General features: G+C 47.8%; 1 protein-coding gene across 1 annotated transcript in view; it reads right to left on the reverse strand.

Moving 5' to 3' along the window:
* The window catches only part of LOC143962169 (uncharacterized), a 32,640-nt gene extending 21,178 nt beyond the window's left edge, over positions 1 to 11,462 (reverse strand). The window contains exons 1-2 of the mRNA XM_077471497.1: positions 10,260 to 11,462; positions 4,479 to 4,532 (exon numbers count right to left, since the gene is read on the reverse strand). Coding sequence (XP_077327623.1) covers positions 4,479 to 4,532; positions 10,260 to 11,447 — 1,242 coding nt within the window. The 5' untranslated portion in view covers positions 11,448 to 11,462. The remainder of the gene's footprint in view (positions 1 to 4,478; positions 4,533 to 10,259) is intronic.
* Positions 11,463 to 19,070: the final 7,608 nt, after the last annotated feature.

Raw genomic sequence — 19,070 nt, forward strand, 5'->3', positions numbered from 1 at the left:
ACATTACTCAATGTGTCCAGCAGGTGGTGTTCTTCTGATGGTCCCCAATGGAGATTTATGGAGGGTGGATAGGGAGCTGCCCCTGGTGGATGGTCTCATCAGTGGATGTAAAAATACGGTGGCAAAAACCAAAAGGGAGAGTGTGCTGCTCTAGGTGTGGTATTGTTTATTAAATTAAAAAAAAGATAAAACGATAAAAATGCACTCACATGTGGTAAGTAAAGCAACAGTCAATATACCAAAAACTTTCAGATGGTGGCATTATATCATGGGTTCCAATGGATAGTCAGTGCTGGATGATCATAGGTGGATAAGTATGCCAAGAAGAGCTATGGCAAGATTTGCTTCCTGCTAGCCACAGTGGCCTCCAATCATACACACCAGTGTTGGATCTAGGGTTGCCACCTTTTCTTCAAGCCAAACCCGAACACTTTATGGGCATTCTTTTTTTTTGTAGAATAAACTATACATATATTTTGCTATTAAATAACATTTCTAATCATATGAAGTTACATCAGAGTCCACAGAGTTCCCCCTTTTATATCTGAACTTGTAGAGTTTCCTTTCACTGTAAGGGGGGACTCTGCAGACTCTGATGTAAGGGATAACTCTGGGGAATCTGACATAAGGGATCCTCTGGGAACCCTGATTTAAGGGGGGACACTGAGAACTCTGATATGGAGTAGACTCTGATTGAAGGGGGAACACTGTGGCCTCAGGTGTAAAAGGGAGCTCTGATATAAGGGGGGCTCTGAGAACCCCCGATTTACCTTAGTGTACCCACTCAGAGGCAGGAGATAGGAGGAGGAGACTTCAGTCACAGACGGGGATGGATGGTGAGCTCACTCACCCCTTGGCAGTCAGCACCTGTCATCCAGGTGTATCTGAGGCTGCTGAACTTCAAATTTCCAACCCACACTTTCCTTTTCTGAGGAGTGTGGGCAGACCCAGAGGGGTAGAGCCGGGAGGAAGAGGTTCAGATCAAGCCCTCTCTCCTCTCCCATCTATATGTGGGGGGATTGTTAGTTCTGGCTTTGGGCAGTATGAAAGAGAGTGTAACAGACACTCTCAGCTTAGACAACTGCAGCCAGCAACCCTGCTGGGAAGCCATAGTCCAGTCTAAATAATGTGTCCGGGTTTCAGGCAGTCTGAAACCCGGACACATGATTCCAAACCCGAACTGTCCGGGTGAATCCTGGACAGGTGGCAACCCTAGTTGGATCCTCCTAGTGTCTGGAATCATGACTCAGACTGAGACAGAAGTGCAGTAAAAAAATAAAAAAAAATAAAAAAATAAAATCAAACTATTTAATAAAATGGTATAAACAGAGCAAAAGTAGCCAGAGTTCGGTAACCAGAGTGTGTAGTCAGAACAAGCCAGAGAAACAGGGGTCCAGAGATCAGCGTAGTGGGGTGCAGCAAACAAGATCAGGAACCAGAAAGGAAGTCAGCCAATCAAAAAAGTCTATCACAGGAAAAAACACAGCAGAGAGAGCCCGGATATGTTGACCAGGACAAAGGCACAGACGATCTGATCCAGAGAGTTTATATAACCAGCATGTCCAGCTGACGAGCAGGAAATGAAGACCAGGTGAGTCACTGTGGAATGAAGAGTCTTTGGCAATTAACCGACAGCTGAGCATTGAGCTCTGAGAAGGAAGGGCTGAGCCCAGCCTTGACAGTACCCCCTCCTCAACGATCTCTTCCCCCTCGGAGGACCACCAGGTTTGAAGGGAAAAGGTCTACGGAAGGCACGGAGGAGGACAGGAGCATGTATGTTCCACCGAACCATACCCCTTCCAATGGTTCTCAACCTGAGCTGGGTGAGAAGATTATTCCGAAGTGGTGAAATGGTTGCATACCTAAGGTTTTAATGAAGAGACATGAAATACATTTAAAACTGGCACCACAGTTTATTGGGCCTTTTCGTATTATGCTTTAGACCTTCCTTCTAATATGCGTATTTCAAAGGGGGAACATGGAGTTGGCAGTTGCGAGATGACAGCCAGACCCTGTTCCTAACTTGGTAGGAAGGCGCAGGTATGTGTCTGTGGTTAGAATGGAGTCTGTACCTATCATTGGAACGTCGCAAGGACTCTTAGACCTGTACCCAAATGGAACGAAGACCACGAAGATGCTCCTCCAAGGCAGGAAGGCTCTGAGGAACAAATGAGTTAGGCAATATGGATGGTTGGAAACCATAATTCACCATGACTAAAGACAATCGGGAAGCAGTATTGACAGCACTATTGTGAGCAAACTCCGCCCAAGGTAAGAGGTCTGACCAGTTGTTATGGTGGTCAGAGATGTAGCAACATAAAAACTGTTCCAAGGACTGGTTGGCTCATTCTGCAGCCCCATTGGACTGAGGAGGATATGCAGAGGAAAAGAAAAGCTGAATTCACCAACTGTGCACGAAAGACTTGCCAGAACCAGGACACAAACTGGCTACCATTGTTCGAGACGATCACCTTGGGTATCTCAAGTAAGCGAAAGATCTACCAAGCAAAAATGGAAGCCAGTTCATTAGATGTTGGCATCTTCTTAAGTGGAATACAATGAGACATTTTCAAGAACCGGTCAACCACCATAAGGATAACTGTTTTGCCCTGAGAGTTGGATAGCTCCACAATGAAATCCATAGACAGGGGGGGTCCAAGGCCTCTCTCCATTGGAAGAGAGGCCTTGGAGCCTCTTGGAGAGAGGCCTTTGTCTCTCTCGGAGTCAATAAGAATGGCAAACGTGATCAACTTCTCCAGCTCAGTGGATATGTCTCGGGCTGCTATCTCATCTTTGATGTTATATGAGAGACCATGAGAAAAAGCAGCCACAAGGGCCTCATTGTTCCAAGAAACCTCTGCTGCTAGAGTACGGAAGTCAATGGCATAATCGGCAACAGATCTCGTACCCTGTTTGGTGGACATGAGGCTTTTGGCAGCAGAAGTGGAGCGTGTGGGAACGTCAAATACCCCTTTTAAAAGTAAGCCACAAACTCTGGGAAACTCAGCATGACAGGTTTTTGCGTATCCCATAGAGGGTTTACCCAGGCCAAGGCTCACTCAGAAAGCAAAGATATCACAAAGCCTACTTTGCTTTTGTCCCTTGGAAACGCCTGGGGCAGAATCTCATCTCTGCAACAAACGGGATCAGGAACCCAAAGGGAAGTCAGCCAAGCAAAAAAGTCTATCACAGGAAAACACAGCAGAAAGAGTCCGAATATGTTGACCAAGGCAAAAGGCACAGACGATCTGATCCAGAGAGTTTATATAACCAGCAGCTCCAGCTGACAAGCAGGGAATAGAGACCAGGTGGGTCACTGTGGAATGAAGAGTCTTTGACAATTAACTGACAGCTGAGCACAGAGTTCTGAGAAGGAAGGGCTGAGCCCAGCCCTGACACCTAGTTATTATCCTATGAGTAAGTAGTGCTTCTTGGAATACTTATGACCATCCAGGGCTGTCTATCCATTGGAACCCATGATAGAATTCCACTGGCTGGAAGCCTTTGGTATATTGCCTGTTGCTTTACTTACTCCATGTGAGTGCATTTTTATCTTTATTGAACAACATTACACTTAGAGCAGCCCACTCCCCCTTTGGGTTTTGTTTTTTATGCTGTATTTTTACATCCACTGATGAGATCATCCACCAGGAGCAGCTCTCTATCCACCCTCCATAAATCTCCATTGGGGACTATCAGAAGGAAGCCACCTGCTGGGCACATTGAGTAATGCCTGTGTTACACTACCTTCATGTGAGTGCATCTCATAATTAACATTTTTGTACATTGCCCTTTATGAATACTACACTGAGAGTGATACACTTCCCCTCTCTTTGTTATTATTTTATATCCATCAGAGTACTCTTAAGAAGCTGCCTTCCATTGATGTCTCCGACTGAAAATATTGATACGCTGTGTTTTATCAATGTTTTCACTCTGAAAGCCCTTATGCTGATTCCTTTTATAGCAAAATTTCTAGTTCCAACCCAAATTTGGGGTGATCACATCGAGTGATAAATATCTCAAATAGGCACATATGAGCCAAAAATGAAAACCTGTCTGGCGGAGGCTCTGACCTTACGGCATGACATCCAGGTGTACCTGGACAAACGGACACTGCACTTCAATAATATCACATGATGCATGAAGGGCCATCCCTATGAAGGGGAGGGTTTAGCCCCTGAAAAATGTTGGTGTTAATGTTTTTTTTGTGGAATAAAACTACCTATGGACTGTACAAACCAGTGTCCCACATTCTTCCTTCTAAAATTTTTAATGATCCCCACTTTGGGTCCAGTATGCTACTCCGTTTGGTGAAAAGCAGCCTTCAGGACCTTTACACCGTATACCAGGATACAGCTCTACAGAGTTCAGTACTTCTACCCCCCTAGAATGGCAAGATTCAATGTCTGAGGTTGTAAGCTGCCCTCCAGACAGGTACTCTTTATATTGTCACACAGAAATAAAATAGATCTCACCTGAAGAAGATATTCCAGTCCAGGTGGAGCAACAGCAACTCCAGCCATAATATCCTGCAACATATAAAAATATGGAACTTTATTATAGGTAATACTGGCAGGAATTTATGATTTGAGGAGCTTCAGCTATGGGAGATGGAGGGGCTCAGCTATAGGGGGTGAAGGGCCAAGCTATGGGGGGATGCTATAGCCCCCCGGAGCTCTGGGAAATGTAGGAGCTCAGCTATGGGGGGGGGGGGGGGTGGAGGAGCACAGTTATGGGGTTAAAAGGAGATAAGCTACAGTATGGGGGATGTAGCAGTTCAGCTATGGGAGACAGAGGAGCTCAGCTATGGGGGATGGAGGAGCTCAGCTATGGGGGGGCCCAGGTATGGGGAAATTAGGAGCTCAGCTATGGAGAAAAAAATAGGAGCTTCAGTTATGAGGGAAGGAGGAGCTCAGCTATGGGGGGTGGAACTCTGTTGTGGGGGTTAAAGGAGATCAGCTATGGGAGACAGAGGAGCTTAGCTATAAGGGATGGAGGAGCTCAGCTATGGAGGAATTAAGAGCTTCAGATTTGGGGGCTGGAGGAGCTCAGTTATAGGGGATAAAAGGAGATCAGCTACAGTATGGGAGACGGAGGACGGAGGAGCTCAGCTGTGGGGGACAGAGGAGCTCAGCTGTGGGGGACAGAGGAGCTCAGCTGTGGGGGACAGAGGAGCTCAGCTGTGGGGGACAGAGGAGCTCAGCTGTGGGGGACAGAGGAGCTCAGCTATGGGGGACAGAGGAGCTCAGCTATGGGGGTCAGAGGAGCTCAGCTATGGGGGTCAGAGGAGCTCAGCTATGGGGGTCAGAGGAGCTCAGCTATGGGGGTCAGAGGAGCTCAGCTATGGGGGACAGAGGAGCTCAGCTATGGGGGACAGAGGAGCTCAGCTGTGGGGGACAGAGGAGCTCAGCTGTGGGGGACAGAGGAGCTCAGCTATGGGGGACAGAGGAGCTCAGCTATGGGGGACAGAGGAGCTCAGCTATGGGGGACAGAGGAGCTCAGATATGGGAGACGGAGGAGCTCAGCTAAGGGGGATGGAGGAGCTCAGCTAAGGGGGATAGAGGAGCTCAGCTATGGGGGATGGGGGAGCTCAGCTATGGGAGACGGAGGAGCTCAGCTAAGGGGGATGGAGGAGCTCAGCTAAGGGGGATAGAGGAGCTCAGCTATGGAGATCGATGTCAGAGATTACAGTTATTTACCTCTGGAGAAGAGACTCTTAAGAAGGGATATGATTACAACGTACATGTGGGTGGGGTGCAGCGTAACACGGAGGAAATAATTCACACAGGAAGATGCAATAAAAGACTTGTATTTAAGAGATATAATAACAAACACGGTGGCAGAGGCCCCCCTGACCCCCCCACTTCCATTCGAGCCCTGGGCTTCCAGTTCTGGGAGGGCATCCATGGACATCCTGCCAGAACCCTGCCTCCCATGTGTGCGCGATCCCTGGGGTGCGCATCTAGCGCGTTCCTTCGGACACAGCTGGTCACAAATTATGGTAAAGGGTCCATCACAGTGGTCGCATCATCGCATGTAAACAGACTTGCCGGTCATCAGCAGTCCTTTCCTCCCACACTGTGTCTGTGTGAGGAAAGGAGAGATGAGAGCGTCTCTCATACAGCCCAGAGCATGCACTGACAGCACTCCCCTCCCTCGCATGGATAGGAGAGGCGAGAGCCTGATCGGCTCGGCTTCTCCCTCTGCCCCTCCCCTCCAGTGTGTGCACCATGGGAAGTGTGAAGCCAGGCAGCTGAATGTGATCATTCACACTTCCCGCGGTGCACACAGGAGGAGAGGGGTGGGAGGAGAAGGAGCAGATCAGCTGCAAGGGAGGGGGGGGGGGGGGTAGGGCGAACTGTCAGTGCAGGCTCTGGGCTGTATGAGAGAGACGATCTCAGCTCAAAGCCCTGCGGCAAGCAACCCCACTGGGGTCCCCCCCGACAATGGCGGAACACCAGGGCCTGATCGCAAGTGCAACCTCAGTGACCCTGGTTTTTCCACCACTGCCCGGTGGGAAGGCTCCCCAGCCAAGTGCACTCTCTGTTTCCAGCAGCGTGAAAGAAGCAGATTCCAGCTGGACTGACAGCGCCTGCTGAGATGGGGCAGAATGCGGCCTGGCCGTCTAGTGCTCAATAGGGAAGGTGTACAGAAGAAATGCAACCCTACACTAGCCCTGCTCATCAAAAACATTTCCCTAATTCTAGTACTGTCCCTACCAGACAGGGTACCTTTACCTACTCTGCCCACTCGCAAAACGTGTGCCAAGCCTGGGAGCCATGGCCTTAAATACACATTTACCCCCCCATTTCCTGACCAGCCAGGCTACAGATTAAGAGTCTGGTATGGATCTTTAGGGGGACCTCACACTTTTTTTTTCCCCTATTCTTTTGTGTGAGGTTAAAATCCATACCAGACTGAAACGGGGATGTTTGCTAAAACTGGAGCACTCAGAATGTGGTGCAGCTTTTGCATGGTAGCCAATCAGCTTCTAACTTCTTCAGGTTGTTCGGTAGAGTTTGACAAACGGTTTGGGCCAAGCAAAAGTTTAGCCCAAACATCGTCTGTTCGCCCCTTCAGGTAACACATGAATTTGCCCCACAATGCACTAAGCGCTGCAGAGTACATTATAAGCCCCGATTAGTCAATGCTTTACCCAATCAGGGCACAGTAAATAGCTTGTCGTTAGGGATCGGGCCGGGAAGCCGGCCACCACGTCCTGATGAGTCATCAGCTGTCAACGGGCTTCCCCACTGACGGAGGACAAGAAGACACCGAAAGTCTCTGAAGATGAACGGCGCCTGCCTGAGTCCAGGTTCAAGCCCCACCATCCAAGTGGACATAGAGTTAGAATAAAAAATTGCAGAGCGAAGCGTGGCCGTGCCCGAAGCGTGGCGAGCGAAGTGTGCCCGCGAGGGACCCTCTTACTAAGTGCTACTGTATGTCCACTTGGATGGTGGGACTTGAACCTGGACTCAGTGCGCAGGCGCCGTTCATCTTCGGAGACTTTAGGAGTCTCTTTGTCCTTCGTGCTGCACAAGCCCTGCGCAGTACGGGCCGGACACTATCCGATGGGGGGACAGTATTTAACAGAACACCGGCAATAGAAAAATGGCGTGGGGATCCCCCCCCAAATCCATACCAGACCCTTATCCAAGCCTGCAGCCTGGCAGGTCAGGATAGGGGAGGAGGGATAAGCGAGTGGCCCCTCCCTTCTGAACCATACCAGGCCATATGCCCTCAAAATGGGGGGGGGGGTGCTTTGGGGCAGGGTGGGTTGATGGGGACAAGAGCCTCTTCCCCACAACCCTGGGCTGTGGTTGTAGGGGACTGTGGGGTTATCATAATCTGGAAGCCCCTTTAAAAGGGAGGCCCCCAGATCCCACCCCCAACCCATGTGAATGAGTATGGGGTACATAGTATCTCTACCCTTTCACCAAAAAAAGTGTCAAAAAGAAATAATTTTTTTTTTTGACAATTCCTTTATTAAAAAAAAATAAAAAAAAACACAATGGCCCCCTAAGTAAATGTACTGTCCCACTGCAGCACTGGACCAGGAAAAAAAATAAATGAAAAAGCTCCACCCACGACAAATGCTAATTACTAAATGCTCGCTCCTCCGTCTGATGGTTCGAAAATAGGTAAGGGGCAGGGCCACCAGGTGACGTCGCCAAGTGGTTCCACCCCTTACCAATTTAAGCATAGTCAGAAGGCGGAGCAGACAGATGGTGGTAAGCCTTCGTTGTGGGTGGAGCTTTTTTTTTTTTTTATCGGTCAGGTGGTGGCGGCGGGCGTTGTGAGAGACGATAGATCAACATTGGGTGACATTTTTATTTTTATTTTTTTATATTTAACTAAGGAATTGTCAAAAACTGTGTGTGTGTTTTGCCACTTTTTTACCCTATACTCATTCACATAGGGGCTGAGCTGGAATCTGGGGGCCCTCTGCCTGCAGATCCCCACAACCACAGCCCATCGTTGTGGGGAAGAGGCCCTTGTACCCATCAACATTGGGATAAGGGGGGCACCCAAAGCACCTCCCCCATGTTGAGGGCATGTGGCCTGGATGATGGAGAGCTTCCCCCCCCCCCACCCCTCCGCTTTTCCAGGTTGCATGCTGGGATATGCGTCTGGTTTGGATTTTTAATTTTTTTTTACATTTTTAAATGTCTTTTTTTTTCTCCTTTATAAATGTCAGTTTTGCTGAAGTAGGTTCTATACATGGTACAGAGGTGCCACTTTACGTGGAGACTAAGGGGACCCCCCGGGCACTATATTTATAGGAATTTTTCATTTTTATTGTTTTTCTTTAACCACTTCAATATATGTCTTTTTTTTCTCCTTTATAAATGTCAGTTTTGCTGAAGTAGGTTCTATACATGGCACAGAGATGCCACTTTACGGGGAGACTAAGGGGACCCCCCGGGCACTATATTTACAGGAATTTTTCATTTTTATTGTTTTACTTTAACCACTTCAATATAGGGCACTTCCGCCCACTTGTGGTTAAGAATCATTAAAAAATCACTGCTCCTTCAAAAACTATCTTTAAAAAAAAAAAAAAATTGCATTGATACATGTCCCCCAGGGCAGTACCCGGACCCCCATACCCCTTTTATCACCAATTACTTGTATATAAGCTTTCAAAATGGGGACTTTTGATTCTTCAAGTTTGGGTCCCATAGATTTTAAAAGGGTTTGGGTCCGAACTTTTTACATATTCGTGAGTTCTGGTGTGAACCCTACCGGGCGGTGTTCAGCCCATCACTATTGTTCAATTACCAAATACTTAAAGAGCGCCTACCGCAGATATACTGCGGCAGGGCGGCTCTATTGCACAAAACGATGTAGCTGTACATCACTTCGTGCAAAAGACTGTGGGGTGCGTGCGCTATTTGGCCAGAGGGGGAGTTGATCATCGGGTCCAGCGGACGAGATGACAGCCGGGACCCGCCGATCTTTCCTCAGAGAGGCAGAACGAAGATCTGGACTATGTAAACAAGGCAGATCGCCGTTCTGACAGGGAAGAACACAGTAATCATGTGTTCCTACTAAGCAGGAACACGGATCTCTGTGTTCCCCCAGTCAGACCATCCCCCCACACAGCTAAAGCACCCCTAGGTATAAACTTGACCCTTTGAGCCCCCCTGATGTTAACCCCTTCCTTGCCAGTGTCATTAGTACAGTAACAGTGTCTTTTTTTTCTAGCATTGATCACCGTTTTGGTGTCACTGGTTCCCAAAAAAAAAAAAGTGTCAAAAGTGTCAGTTAGTGTTTGATTTTTCTGCCGCAATGTCACAGTCCCGCCAAAAATGAATGTCGCCATTACTAGTAAACAAAAAAAAAAAAAAAAAAAAAAAAAAAATGCCATAAATCTATTCCATATTTTGTAGACGCTATAATTTTTGCGCAAACCAATCAACGTACACTTATTGGGATTTTTATTTTACCAAAATACATAATGGCCCAAATTAATGTAGAAATTTGATTTTTTTTTTTATACTAGACAGTAAAAAATATTGTTCTTTTTTTTGGTAAAATTTAACTTTTTTTGTTTATAGCACAAAAAAAAAAAAAAAAAAAATAATTAATTAAAAAACTCAGAAGTGATCAAATACCACCAAAAGAAAGCTCTATTTGTGGGAACAAAGGATTCCAATTTTATTTGGGTGGAACGTCGCAAAACCGCGCAATTGTCAGATAAACTAGAGCAGTGCCGTCTAGCAAAAAGTAGCCTGACGTCTGCTCCAACCTACCTCTGTAATGTCGCCGACTGTCACCTCTCCTCCCCACTCTCTGCTGTCTCTCCTCTGTGGTCTGATGTCTCCTGGTGGAGTCTCCTCCGCTCTCTGCTGTCTCTCCTCTGTGGTCTGATGTCTCCTGGTGGAGTCTCCTCCGCTCTCTGCTGTCTCTCCTCTGTGGTCTGATGTCTCCTGGTGGAGTCTCCTCCGCTCTCTGCTGTCTCTCCTCTGTGGTCCGATGTCTCCTGGTGGGGTCTCCTCCGCTCTCTGCTGTCTCTCCTCTGTGGTCTGATGTCTCCTGGTGGAGTCTCCTTTGCGGTCTGATGTCTCTCCTCTGCGGTCTGATGTCTCCTGGTGGAGTCTCCTCCACGCTCTGCTGTCTCTCCTCTGTGGTCTGATGTCTCCTGGTGGAGTCTCCTTTGCGGTCTGATGTCTCTCCTCTGCGGTCTGATGTCTCCTGGTGGAGTCTCCTCCCCTCTCTGCTGTCTCTCCTCTGTGGTCTGATGTCTCCTGGTGGAGTCTCCTCCGCTCTCTGCTGTCTCTCCTCTGTGGTCTGATGTCTCCTGGTGGAGTCTCCTCCGCTCTCTGCTGTCTCTCCTCTGTGGTCTGATGTCTCCTGGTGGAGTCTCCTCCGCTCTCTGCTGTCTCTCCTCTGTGGTCTGATGTCTCCTGGTGGAGTCTCCTCCGCTCTCTGCTGTCTCTCCTCTGTGGTCTGATGTCTCCTGGTGGAGTCTCCTCCCCTCTCTGCTGTCTCTCCTCTGTGGTCTGATGTCTCCTGGTGGAGTCTCCTCCGCTCTCTGCTGTCTCTCCTCTGTGGTCTGATGTCTCCTGGTGGAGTCTCCTTTGCGGTCTGATGTCTCCTGGTGGAGTCTCCTTTGCGGTCTGATGTCTCCTGGTGGAGTCTCCTTTGCGGTCTGATGTCTCCTGGTGGAGTCTCCTTTGCGGTCTGATGTCTCCTGGTGGAGTCTCCTTTGCGGTCTGATGTCTCTCCTCTGTGGTCTGATGTCTCCTGGTGGAGTCTCCTGTGCACTTTATTGTGACATGGTTTCTTTTTATTGTTGTATGTTGTAACAAAAATATTCCGGCAAATATATTACTACAACTTCCTGTTACCACCCATCTGTGACGCAGCTGACTGGACAAGGAGGAGTGTGCAGAGTCCATACATACAGGACAAGAGAAGTAGTACTGTGCAGAGTCCATACATACAGAATAAGAACAGATACCGAGAATTACACCCGACATACAGGACAAGAGAAGTGGTACTGTGCAGAGTCCATACATACAGAATAAGAACAGATACCGAGAATTACACCCGACATACAGGACAAGAGAAGTAGTACTGTGCAGAGTCCATACATACAGGACAAGAGAAGTAGTACTGTGCAGAGTCCATACATACAGGACAAGAGAAGTAGTACTGTGCAGAGTCCATACATACAGAATAAGAACAGATACCGAGAATTACACCCGACATACAGGACAAGAGAAGTGGTACTGTGCAGAGTCCATACATACAGGATAAGAACAGATACCGAGAATTACACCCGACATACAGGACAAGAGAAGTGGTACTGTGCAGAGTCCATACATACAGGATAAGAACAGATACCGAGAATTACACCCGACATACAGGACAAGAGAAGTGGTACTGTGCAGAGTCCATACATACAGAATAAGAACAGATACCGAGAATTACACCCGACATACAGGACAAGAGAAGTGGTACTGTGCAGAGTCCATACATACAGAATAAGAACAGATACCGAGAATTACACCCGACATACAGGACAAGAGAAGTAGTACTGTGCAGAGTCCATACATACAGGACAAGAGAAGTAGTACTGTGCAGAGTCCATACATACAGGACAAGAGAAGTAGTACTGTGCAGAGTCCATACATACAGAATAAGAACAGATACCGAGAATTACACCCGACATACAGGACAAGAGAAGTGGTACTGTGCAGAGTCCATACATACAGGATAAGAACAGATACCGAGAATTACACCCGACATACAGGACAAGAGAAGTGGTACTGTGCAGAGTCCATACATACAGGATAAGAACAGATACCGAGAATTACACCCGACATACAGGACAAGAGAAGTAGTACTGTGCAGAGTCCATACATACAGGATAAGAACAGATACCGAGAATTACACCTGACATCCAGGACAAGAGAAGTAGTACTGTGCAGAGTCCATACATACAGAATAAGAACAGATACCGAGAATTACACCCGACATACAGGACAAGAGAAGAAGTAGTACTGTGCAGAGTCCATACATACAGGACAAGAGAAGAAGTAGTACTGTGCAGAGTCCATACATACAGGACAAGAGAAGTAGTACTGTGCAGAGTCCATACATACAGAATAAGAACAGATACCGAGAATTACACCCGACATACAGGACAAGAGAAGTGGTACTGTGCAGAGTCCATACATACAGGATAAGAACAGATACCGAGAATTACACCCGACATACAGGACAAGAGAAGTGGTACTGTGCAGAGTCCATACATACAGGATAAGAACAGATACCGAGAATTACACCCGACATACAGGACAAGAGAAGTAGTACTGTGCAGAGTCCATACATACAGGATAAGAACAGATACCGAGAATTACACCTGACATCCAGGACAAGAGAAGTAGTACTGTGCAGAGTCCATACATACAGAATAAGAACAGATACCGAGAATTACACCCGACATACAGGACAAGAGAAGAAGTAGTACTGTGCAGAGTCCATACATACAGGACAAGAGAAGAAGTAGTACTGTGCAGAGTCCATACATACAGGACAAGAGAAGAAGTAGTACTGTGCAGAGTCCATAGCACAACTGCACCAGAATTTGCAACCTCCATTTTTTAGTAAATCTCCCTCATAGGTTTCAAAAGCCAAAACGGGACAGCTAAGACTGGCACATTCTGATAGGATGGCGACAATTAAAACAATCAATACAAAATAAATAATTAAAACAGAGATCAATATGTATATAACAGATGAAGTCTATAAGGTCGGATGCCTATAGATTCCCCTGAACAGGAACAAAGGGGCAATTTTCATTGGTTTCCACCTCAGCTTAATGAAAGCTCGTCCTACATTTGCCCCAAATTCCCTACAGAAAAGATAAAAGAAAAACTTTGGGGGTAGTAAAGTCCCCCAAGGGGTGGGGGGGGGGGAGTGAAGGTGAACATGTGACCCGTAAAGGGTCCTGATGTTACCTGGGGCACAGTGGTAGTGTCTTGTGCTGTCCATCGCACAAAAAGGGACCAGCAGGGGAATTATCCGCCATGCCCACTCCCCCCCCCCCCCCCCCCATTTCAACCCCCCCTGGCAGGTCCACCTACAGGAAGTGTCTCTTTCAGTTTCCAGGTACTGACGCTTCCCACCTGAGCCCAGATCCCCCTCACAAACCCTTCTACATGGTAGTGCTACTGAAATCAGATCTTGGCTGAAGGTTACATGTACTCTCACTGGCCACTTTATTAGGTCCAACTTTCTAGTAGCAGGTTGGACCCCCTTTATTGGGTACACCTTGCTAGTAACGGGTTGGACTCCCTTTATTGGGTACACCTTGCTAGTAACGAGTTGGACTCCCTTTATTAGGTACACCTTGCTAGTAACAAGTTGGACCCCCTTTTGCCTTCATTCTTGGTGGAATAGATACAACAAGGTGTTGGAAACGTTCCTCTGAGATTTTGCTCCATAGGGACATGATAACATCACGCAGTTGCTGAAGAATTGTCGGCTGCATATCCATGATGCCAATCTGCTGTTCTACATACCAAAGGTGCTCTATTGGATGGAGATGTGGTGAGTGTGGAGGCCATTGGAGGACAGGGACCTCATTGTCCAGTGGTGAGATGATTGGAGGACAGGGACCTCATTGTCCAGTGGTGAGATGATTGGAGGACAGGGACCTCATTGTCCAGTGGTGAGATGATTGGAGGACAGTGACCTCATTGTCCAGTGGTGAGATGATTGGAGGACAGGGACCTCATTGTCCAGTGGTGAGATGATTGGAGGACAGGGACCTCATTGTCCAGTGGTGAGATGATTGGAGGACAGTGACCTCATTGTCCAGTGGTGAGATGATTGGAGGACAGGGACCTCATTGTCCAGTGGTGAGATGATTGGAGGACAGGGACCTCATTGTCCAGTGGTGAGATGATTGGAGGACAGGGACCTCATTGTCCAGTTGTGAGATGATTGGAGGACAGGGACCTCATTGTCCAGTGGTGAGATGATTAGAGGACAGGGACCTCATTGTCCAGTGGTGAGATGATTGGAGGACAGGGACCTCATTGTCCAGTGGTGAGATGATTGGAGGACAGGGACCTCTTTGTCCAGTGGTGAGATGATTGGAGGACAGGGACCTCATTGTCCAGTGGTGAGATGATTGGAGGACAGTGACCTCATTGTCCAGTGGTGAGATGATTGGAGGACAGGGACCTCATTGTCCAGTGGTGAGATGATTGGAGGACAGGGACCTCATTGTCCAGTGGTGAGATGATTGGAGGACAGGGACCTCATTGTCCAGTGGTGAGATGATTGGAGGACAGGGACCTCATTGTCCAGTGGTGAGATGATTGGAGGTTTGTGACATGGAGCACTATCCTGCTGGAAGGAGCCATCAGAAGATGGGGACACTGTAGACATAAAGGGATGGACATGGTCATCAATAATACTCAGGTAGGCCGTGGTGATTAAACCATGCTCAATTGGTACTAAGGGGCCCAAAGTGTGCCAAGAAATTATCTCCCACACCATAACTCCACCACCGGTGATATAAGGCAGGATGGTTCCATGCACCAAATTCTGACCCCACCATCTGAATGTTGCAGCTGAAATCAAGACTCATCAGACCCGGCAACATTTTTCCAATCTTCTATTGTCCAGTTTTGGTGATCCTGTGCCAATTGTAGCCTCAGTTTCCTGTTCTTAGCTGACAGGAGTGGCACCTGGTGTTGTCTTCTGCTGCTGTAGCACATCTGCTTCAAGGTTGGATGTGTTGTGCGTTCAGAGGTGGTAGTCGGCATACCTTGGGTGTAAGGAGTGGTTATTGGAGTTACTGTTGTCTTTCTATCATCTGGAACCAGTCTGCCCATTCTCCTCTGACATCAACAAGGCATTTTCCTCCACACAACTGCCGCTCACTGGATATTTTCTCTTTTTCCCACCATTCTCTGTAAACCTTGAGAGATGGTTGTGTGTGAAAAACCCAGAAATACTCAGACCGGCCCGTCTGCCACCAACAATCATGCCACGTTCAGTCACTTTAATCCCCTTTCTTCCTCCATTCTCAGCAAGTTGTCTTCACCACGTCTAGATACCGAAATGCACTGAGTAGCTGCCACGTGATTGGCTGATTAGCAATTTGTGTTACCAAGATATTGAACAGGTGTACCTAATAAAGTGGCTGGCGAGTGTCATTGTGGACTAAGAACCTGTTACATGTGCGTGGCTTGTGCCAATAAGGTCATCAGACTTTGGTAAAGACAAGTGATTCTGTGCCATTGGGGTAAGTGGCAATTGTGAATAATTAAGGAGTTGTGGCCTTGATAGTTATATCCTATCCCTCTCACACTCAAAGTCCAATAATTGACCTCGCAGCGCACGCCGATGTACGTCGGCAGAATGGCAGGGGCAGGCAAATGGGCGTACCTGTATGTCCCTTTAAATTTGCCGCCCTGCCATCGGGAGCGTGCACCCATGCTGGTCGGGACCCCCGTGAGTCCAGTCGCGGGTCCCGCGGACTCGATCGCCGCGGGCGTACCCGCGATCGTCTCACGGGGCGGCCGAATGAAGAAATGCCGTTGTAAACAGCATTTCTCCATTCTGCCTAGCAACTAGTGACGCTGATCTTTGCTCCATGTGATTGGAGCAGAGATCAGTGTTCACTAAATTAAAGCCCAGCCCCCCCAACAGTTAGTAACACGCCCCTAGGAACACTTAACCCCTACACTGCCACCCACTGGTTAACCCCTTCACTGCCAGTGTCATTTACACAGGAATCACTGCATTTATATAGCAGTGATTGCTGTATAAATGACAATGGTCCCAAAAATTTGTCAAAAATGTTCGATGTGTCCGCCATAATAAAAATCGCTGATCGCCGCCATTACTAGTTAAAAAGAAAAATCTATTAATAATAATGCCGTAAAACTATCCCCTATTTTGTAAACACTATAACTTTTGCGCAAACCAATCAATAATCGCTTATTGCAATTTTTTTTACCAAAAATATGTAGAAGAATACGTATCGGCCTAAACTGAGGGAAAAAAAAATGTTTTTTTATATGTTTTTGGGGGATATTTATTATAGCAAAAGTAAAAAATAATGCGTTTTTTTTTCAAAATTGTCGCTCTATTTTTGTTTATAGCGCAAAAAATAAAAACCGCAGGGGTGATCAAATACCACCAAAAGAAAGCTCTATTTGTGGGAAAAAAAGGACGTCAATTTTGTCTGGGAGCCATGTCGTACGACCGCGCAATTGTCAGTTAAAGTGACGCAGTGCCGAATCGCAAAAAAGTGGTCTGGTCTTTGACCAGCAAAATGGTCCGGTCTGTAAGTGGTTAATAAAAGGAGGAATCAGAGGGCCCTGAATTTACAATCTAAGAGGGAAGGTCAAGTGATGCAAAAGCTAATTACTGTGGGGGATGGGCTGATGGAGAAAGTAAATGTCCAGTTGTTAGGTGGGGGGGCGGGATAGGCCTCTCTGAAGAGATGAGTTTTCAGGAATCGTCTGAAAGTGGACAAAGTAGCAGAAAGTTGGACAGATTGGGAGTAGAGCATTCCAGAGGATGAAAGAGGCTCTGGACTAGGCCTGAAGGCGAGCATGGGAGGAGGAGGTGACAAGAGAGCTTGAGAAGAGGAGGTCTTGGGAGGAACGAAGAGGGCAATTAGGTTGGTATTTTGAGACCAGGTTAGTGATGTAGCTGGGGGCCAGGTTGTGGATGGCTTTGTAAGTTATTGTTAGTACCTTGAATTGAATTTCTTGGTTGAGTGGCAGCCAATAGAGGGATTGGCAGAGGGGTATAGAGGAGTCTTAGCCCTTGTACACACGGTCGGACATTCTGACAACCAAATCCATCGGATTTCGTCCGACGGATTTTGTCCGAAACTGTTGCATACACACGGTCGGGACAAAGTTGTCAGAAAACCTGATCGTTCAGAACGTGATGACGTTATTTCGTTACGACGGGGACTACGTTCAGGCTAGTAGCCAATAGCTTTGGTCTAGGAATTTGATCTGAGCATGCGTGGCACTTTGTCCGATCGGAATTCTCTACACATGATCGGACAAGGTCCGATCGGATCATGTTGTCGGAAAGTTTTATAGCCAAGCTGGAAAATTTGGTCCATCGGATATTCCGACGGAAACAGTCAGATGGAGCCCACACACGGTCGGATTGTCCGACAACGCGGTCCAATTGGACATTTTCCGTCGGAATGTCCGACCATGTGTACAAGGGCTTAGATAAAAGTTTAGCAACCTCGTTACTAGCAGGGTTGAATGAAGGAAGGAATGATTGTATCTGTGGACATGGGGTGTTGAGTGTGGGGGGGGGGGGGGGGGGGATCTTGAGATCTTCTCATGAATTGTATCAATCAAGTGAAGCGATTGGCGATCTCCTGGGCAGTGATTGAATTTGAGGGTGGAGGCCGTGGAGGACTAGAGTGTTGAAGGTAGAGAAGAGTTGACGTGGACTGGATGAGAAGGTGTTAGTGAGTGTGATAAAAATAGGTCTGTTTGGCATGTGGAGGCAGGAATAGTATTTTAGGAGGGCAGATTTATATTGTTTGAAGTCTTCCTGGAACTTAGTCTTATGCCACAGACGCTCAAGAGCGCGGGCCACGTTTTCTGAGGCTTCTGGTGTCCTCTGTTTGCCAGGGTTGTAGCGGTCGCCATCTGATTCTGCGTGTAGTGAGGAGGGCAAGCTTGTCTAGGGAGGACGATAGTGAGCTGCTGTAGACGAAAGTGGCTAGGTTGGGGGCAGGACAGGGGTGAGATTTTGTCATAGAGGTGTTCAGTAGCAAAGTGGAGAAGAGAAGCGTTAAGGTGGCGAAGGTTTCTATGGGTAACTGTTAATCGGTTGGAGGGAGAGGATGTGAAAGAAAGAAGGAGAGAGAGCAAAACTAATAAAAAGGTGGTGATTAGAGAGTGGGAGAGGATTGTTGGAGAGGTTGCACGGAGTGCATAGATAGGAGAAGGCAAGGTCAAGGGTGTGTGGGGTCAAGAGGGAAAACTACAGGGGGGCACCAGGAGACAATATTGGGAGGTCAGGACAAAAAAAGTACAGGAGGGCACAGTACGGGGGGGGGGGGGGGGGGGGGGTAATAGGGTAAATTACTGAGGGGTCAGGAGGGAAAAGTACAGGGGGGTACCAGGACACAATAATGTACAGGTGGTCACCAGGGCACAGTACTAGGAGGTAAGAGGGTAAATTACTGAGGGGTCAGGAGAGAAAAGTACAGGTGGGCACAGTACCTGAGGGATCAGGAAGTAAAAGTACAGAGGGGCACCAGGACACAATATTGGGAGGTCAGGAGGGAAAAAGTACAGGAGGGCACCAGGGCACAATACTGGGGGGTCAGAAGGGCAGAGTTCAGGGGGGCACCAGGGCACAGTACATGGGGGCAACATGGCACAGTACTGGGGGTCAAAAGGGAAAAGTACAGGAGGGTCAGGAGGGCAAAGTACTTAGGGGCACCAGGGCACAGTACTGGGGGGTCAGAAGGGAAGAGTTCTGGGGGGCACCAGGGCACAGTACATGGGGGCAACATGGCACAGTACTGGGGGTCAAAAGGGAAA

This window comes from Lithobates pipiens, unplaced genomic scaffold (assembly GCF_037356315.1).
Source record: "Lithobates pipiens isolate NorthernLeopardFrog02 unplaced genomic scaffold, aLitPip1_a1.2 Scaffold_8, whole genome shotgun sequence".
In the NCBI taxonomy this organism is placed as follows: domain Eukaryota; kingdom Metazoa; phylum Chordata; class Amphibia; order Anura; family Ranidae; genus Lithobates; species Lithobates pipiens.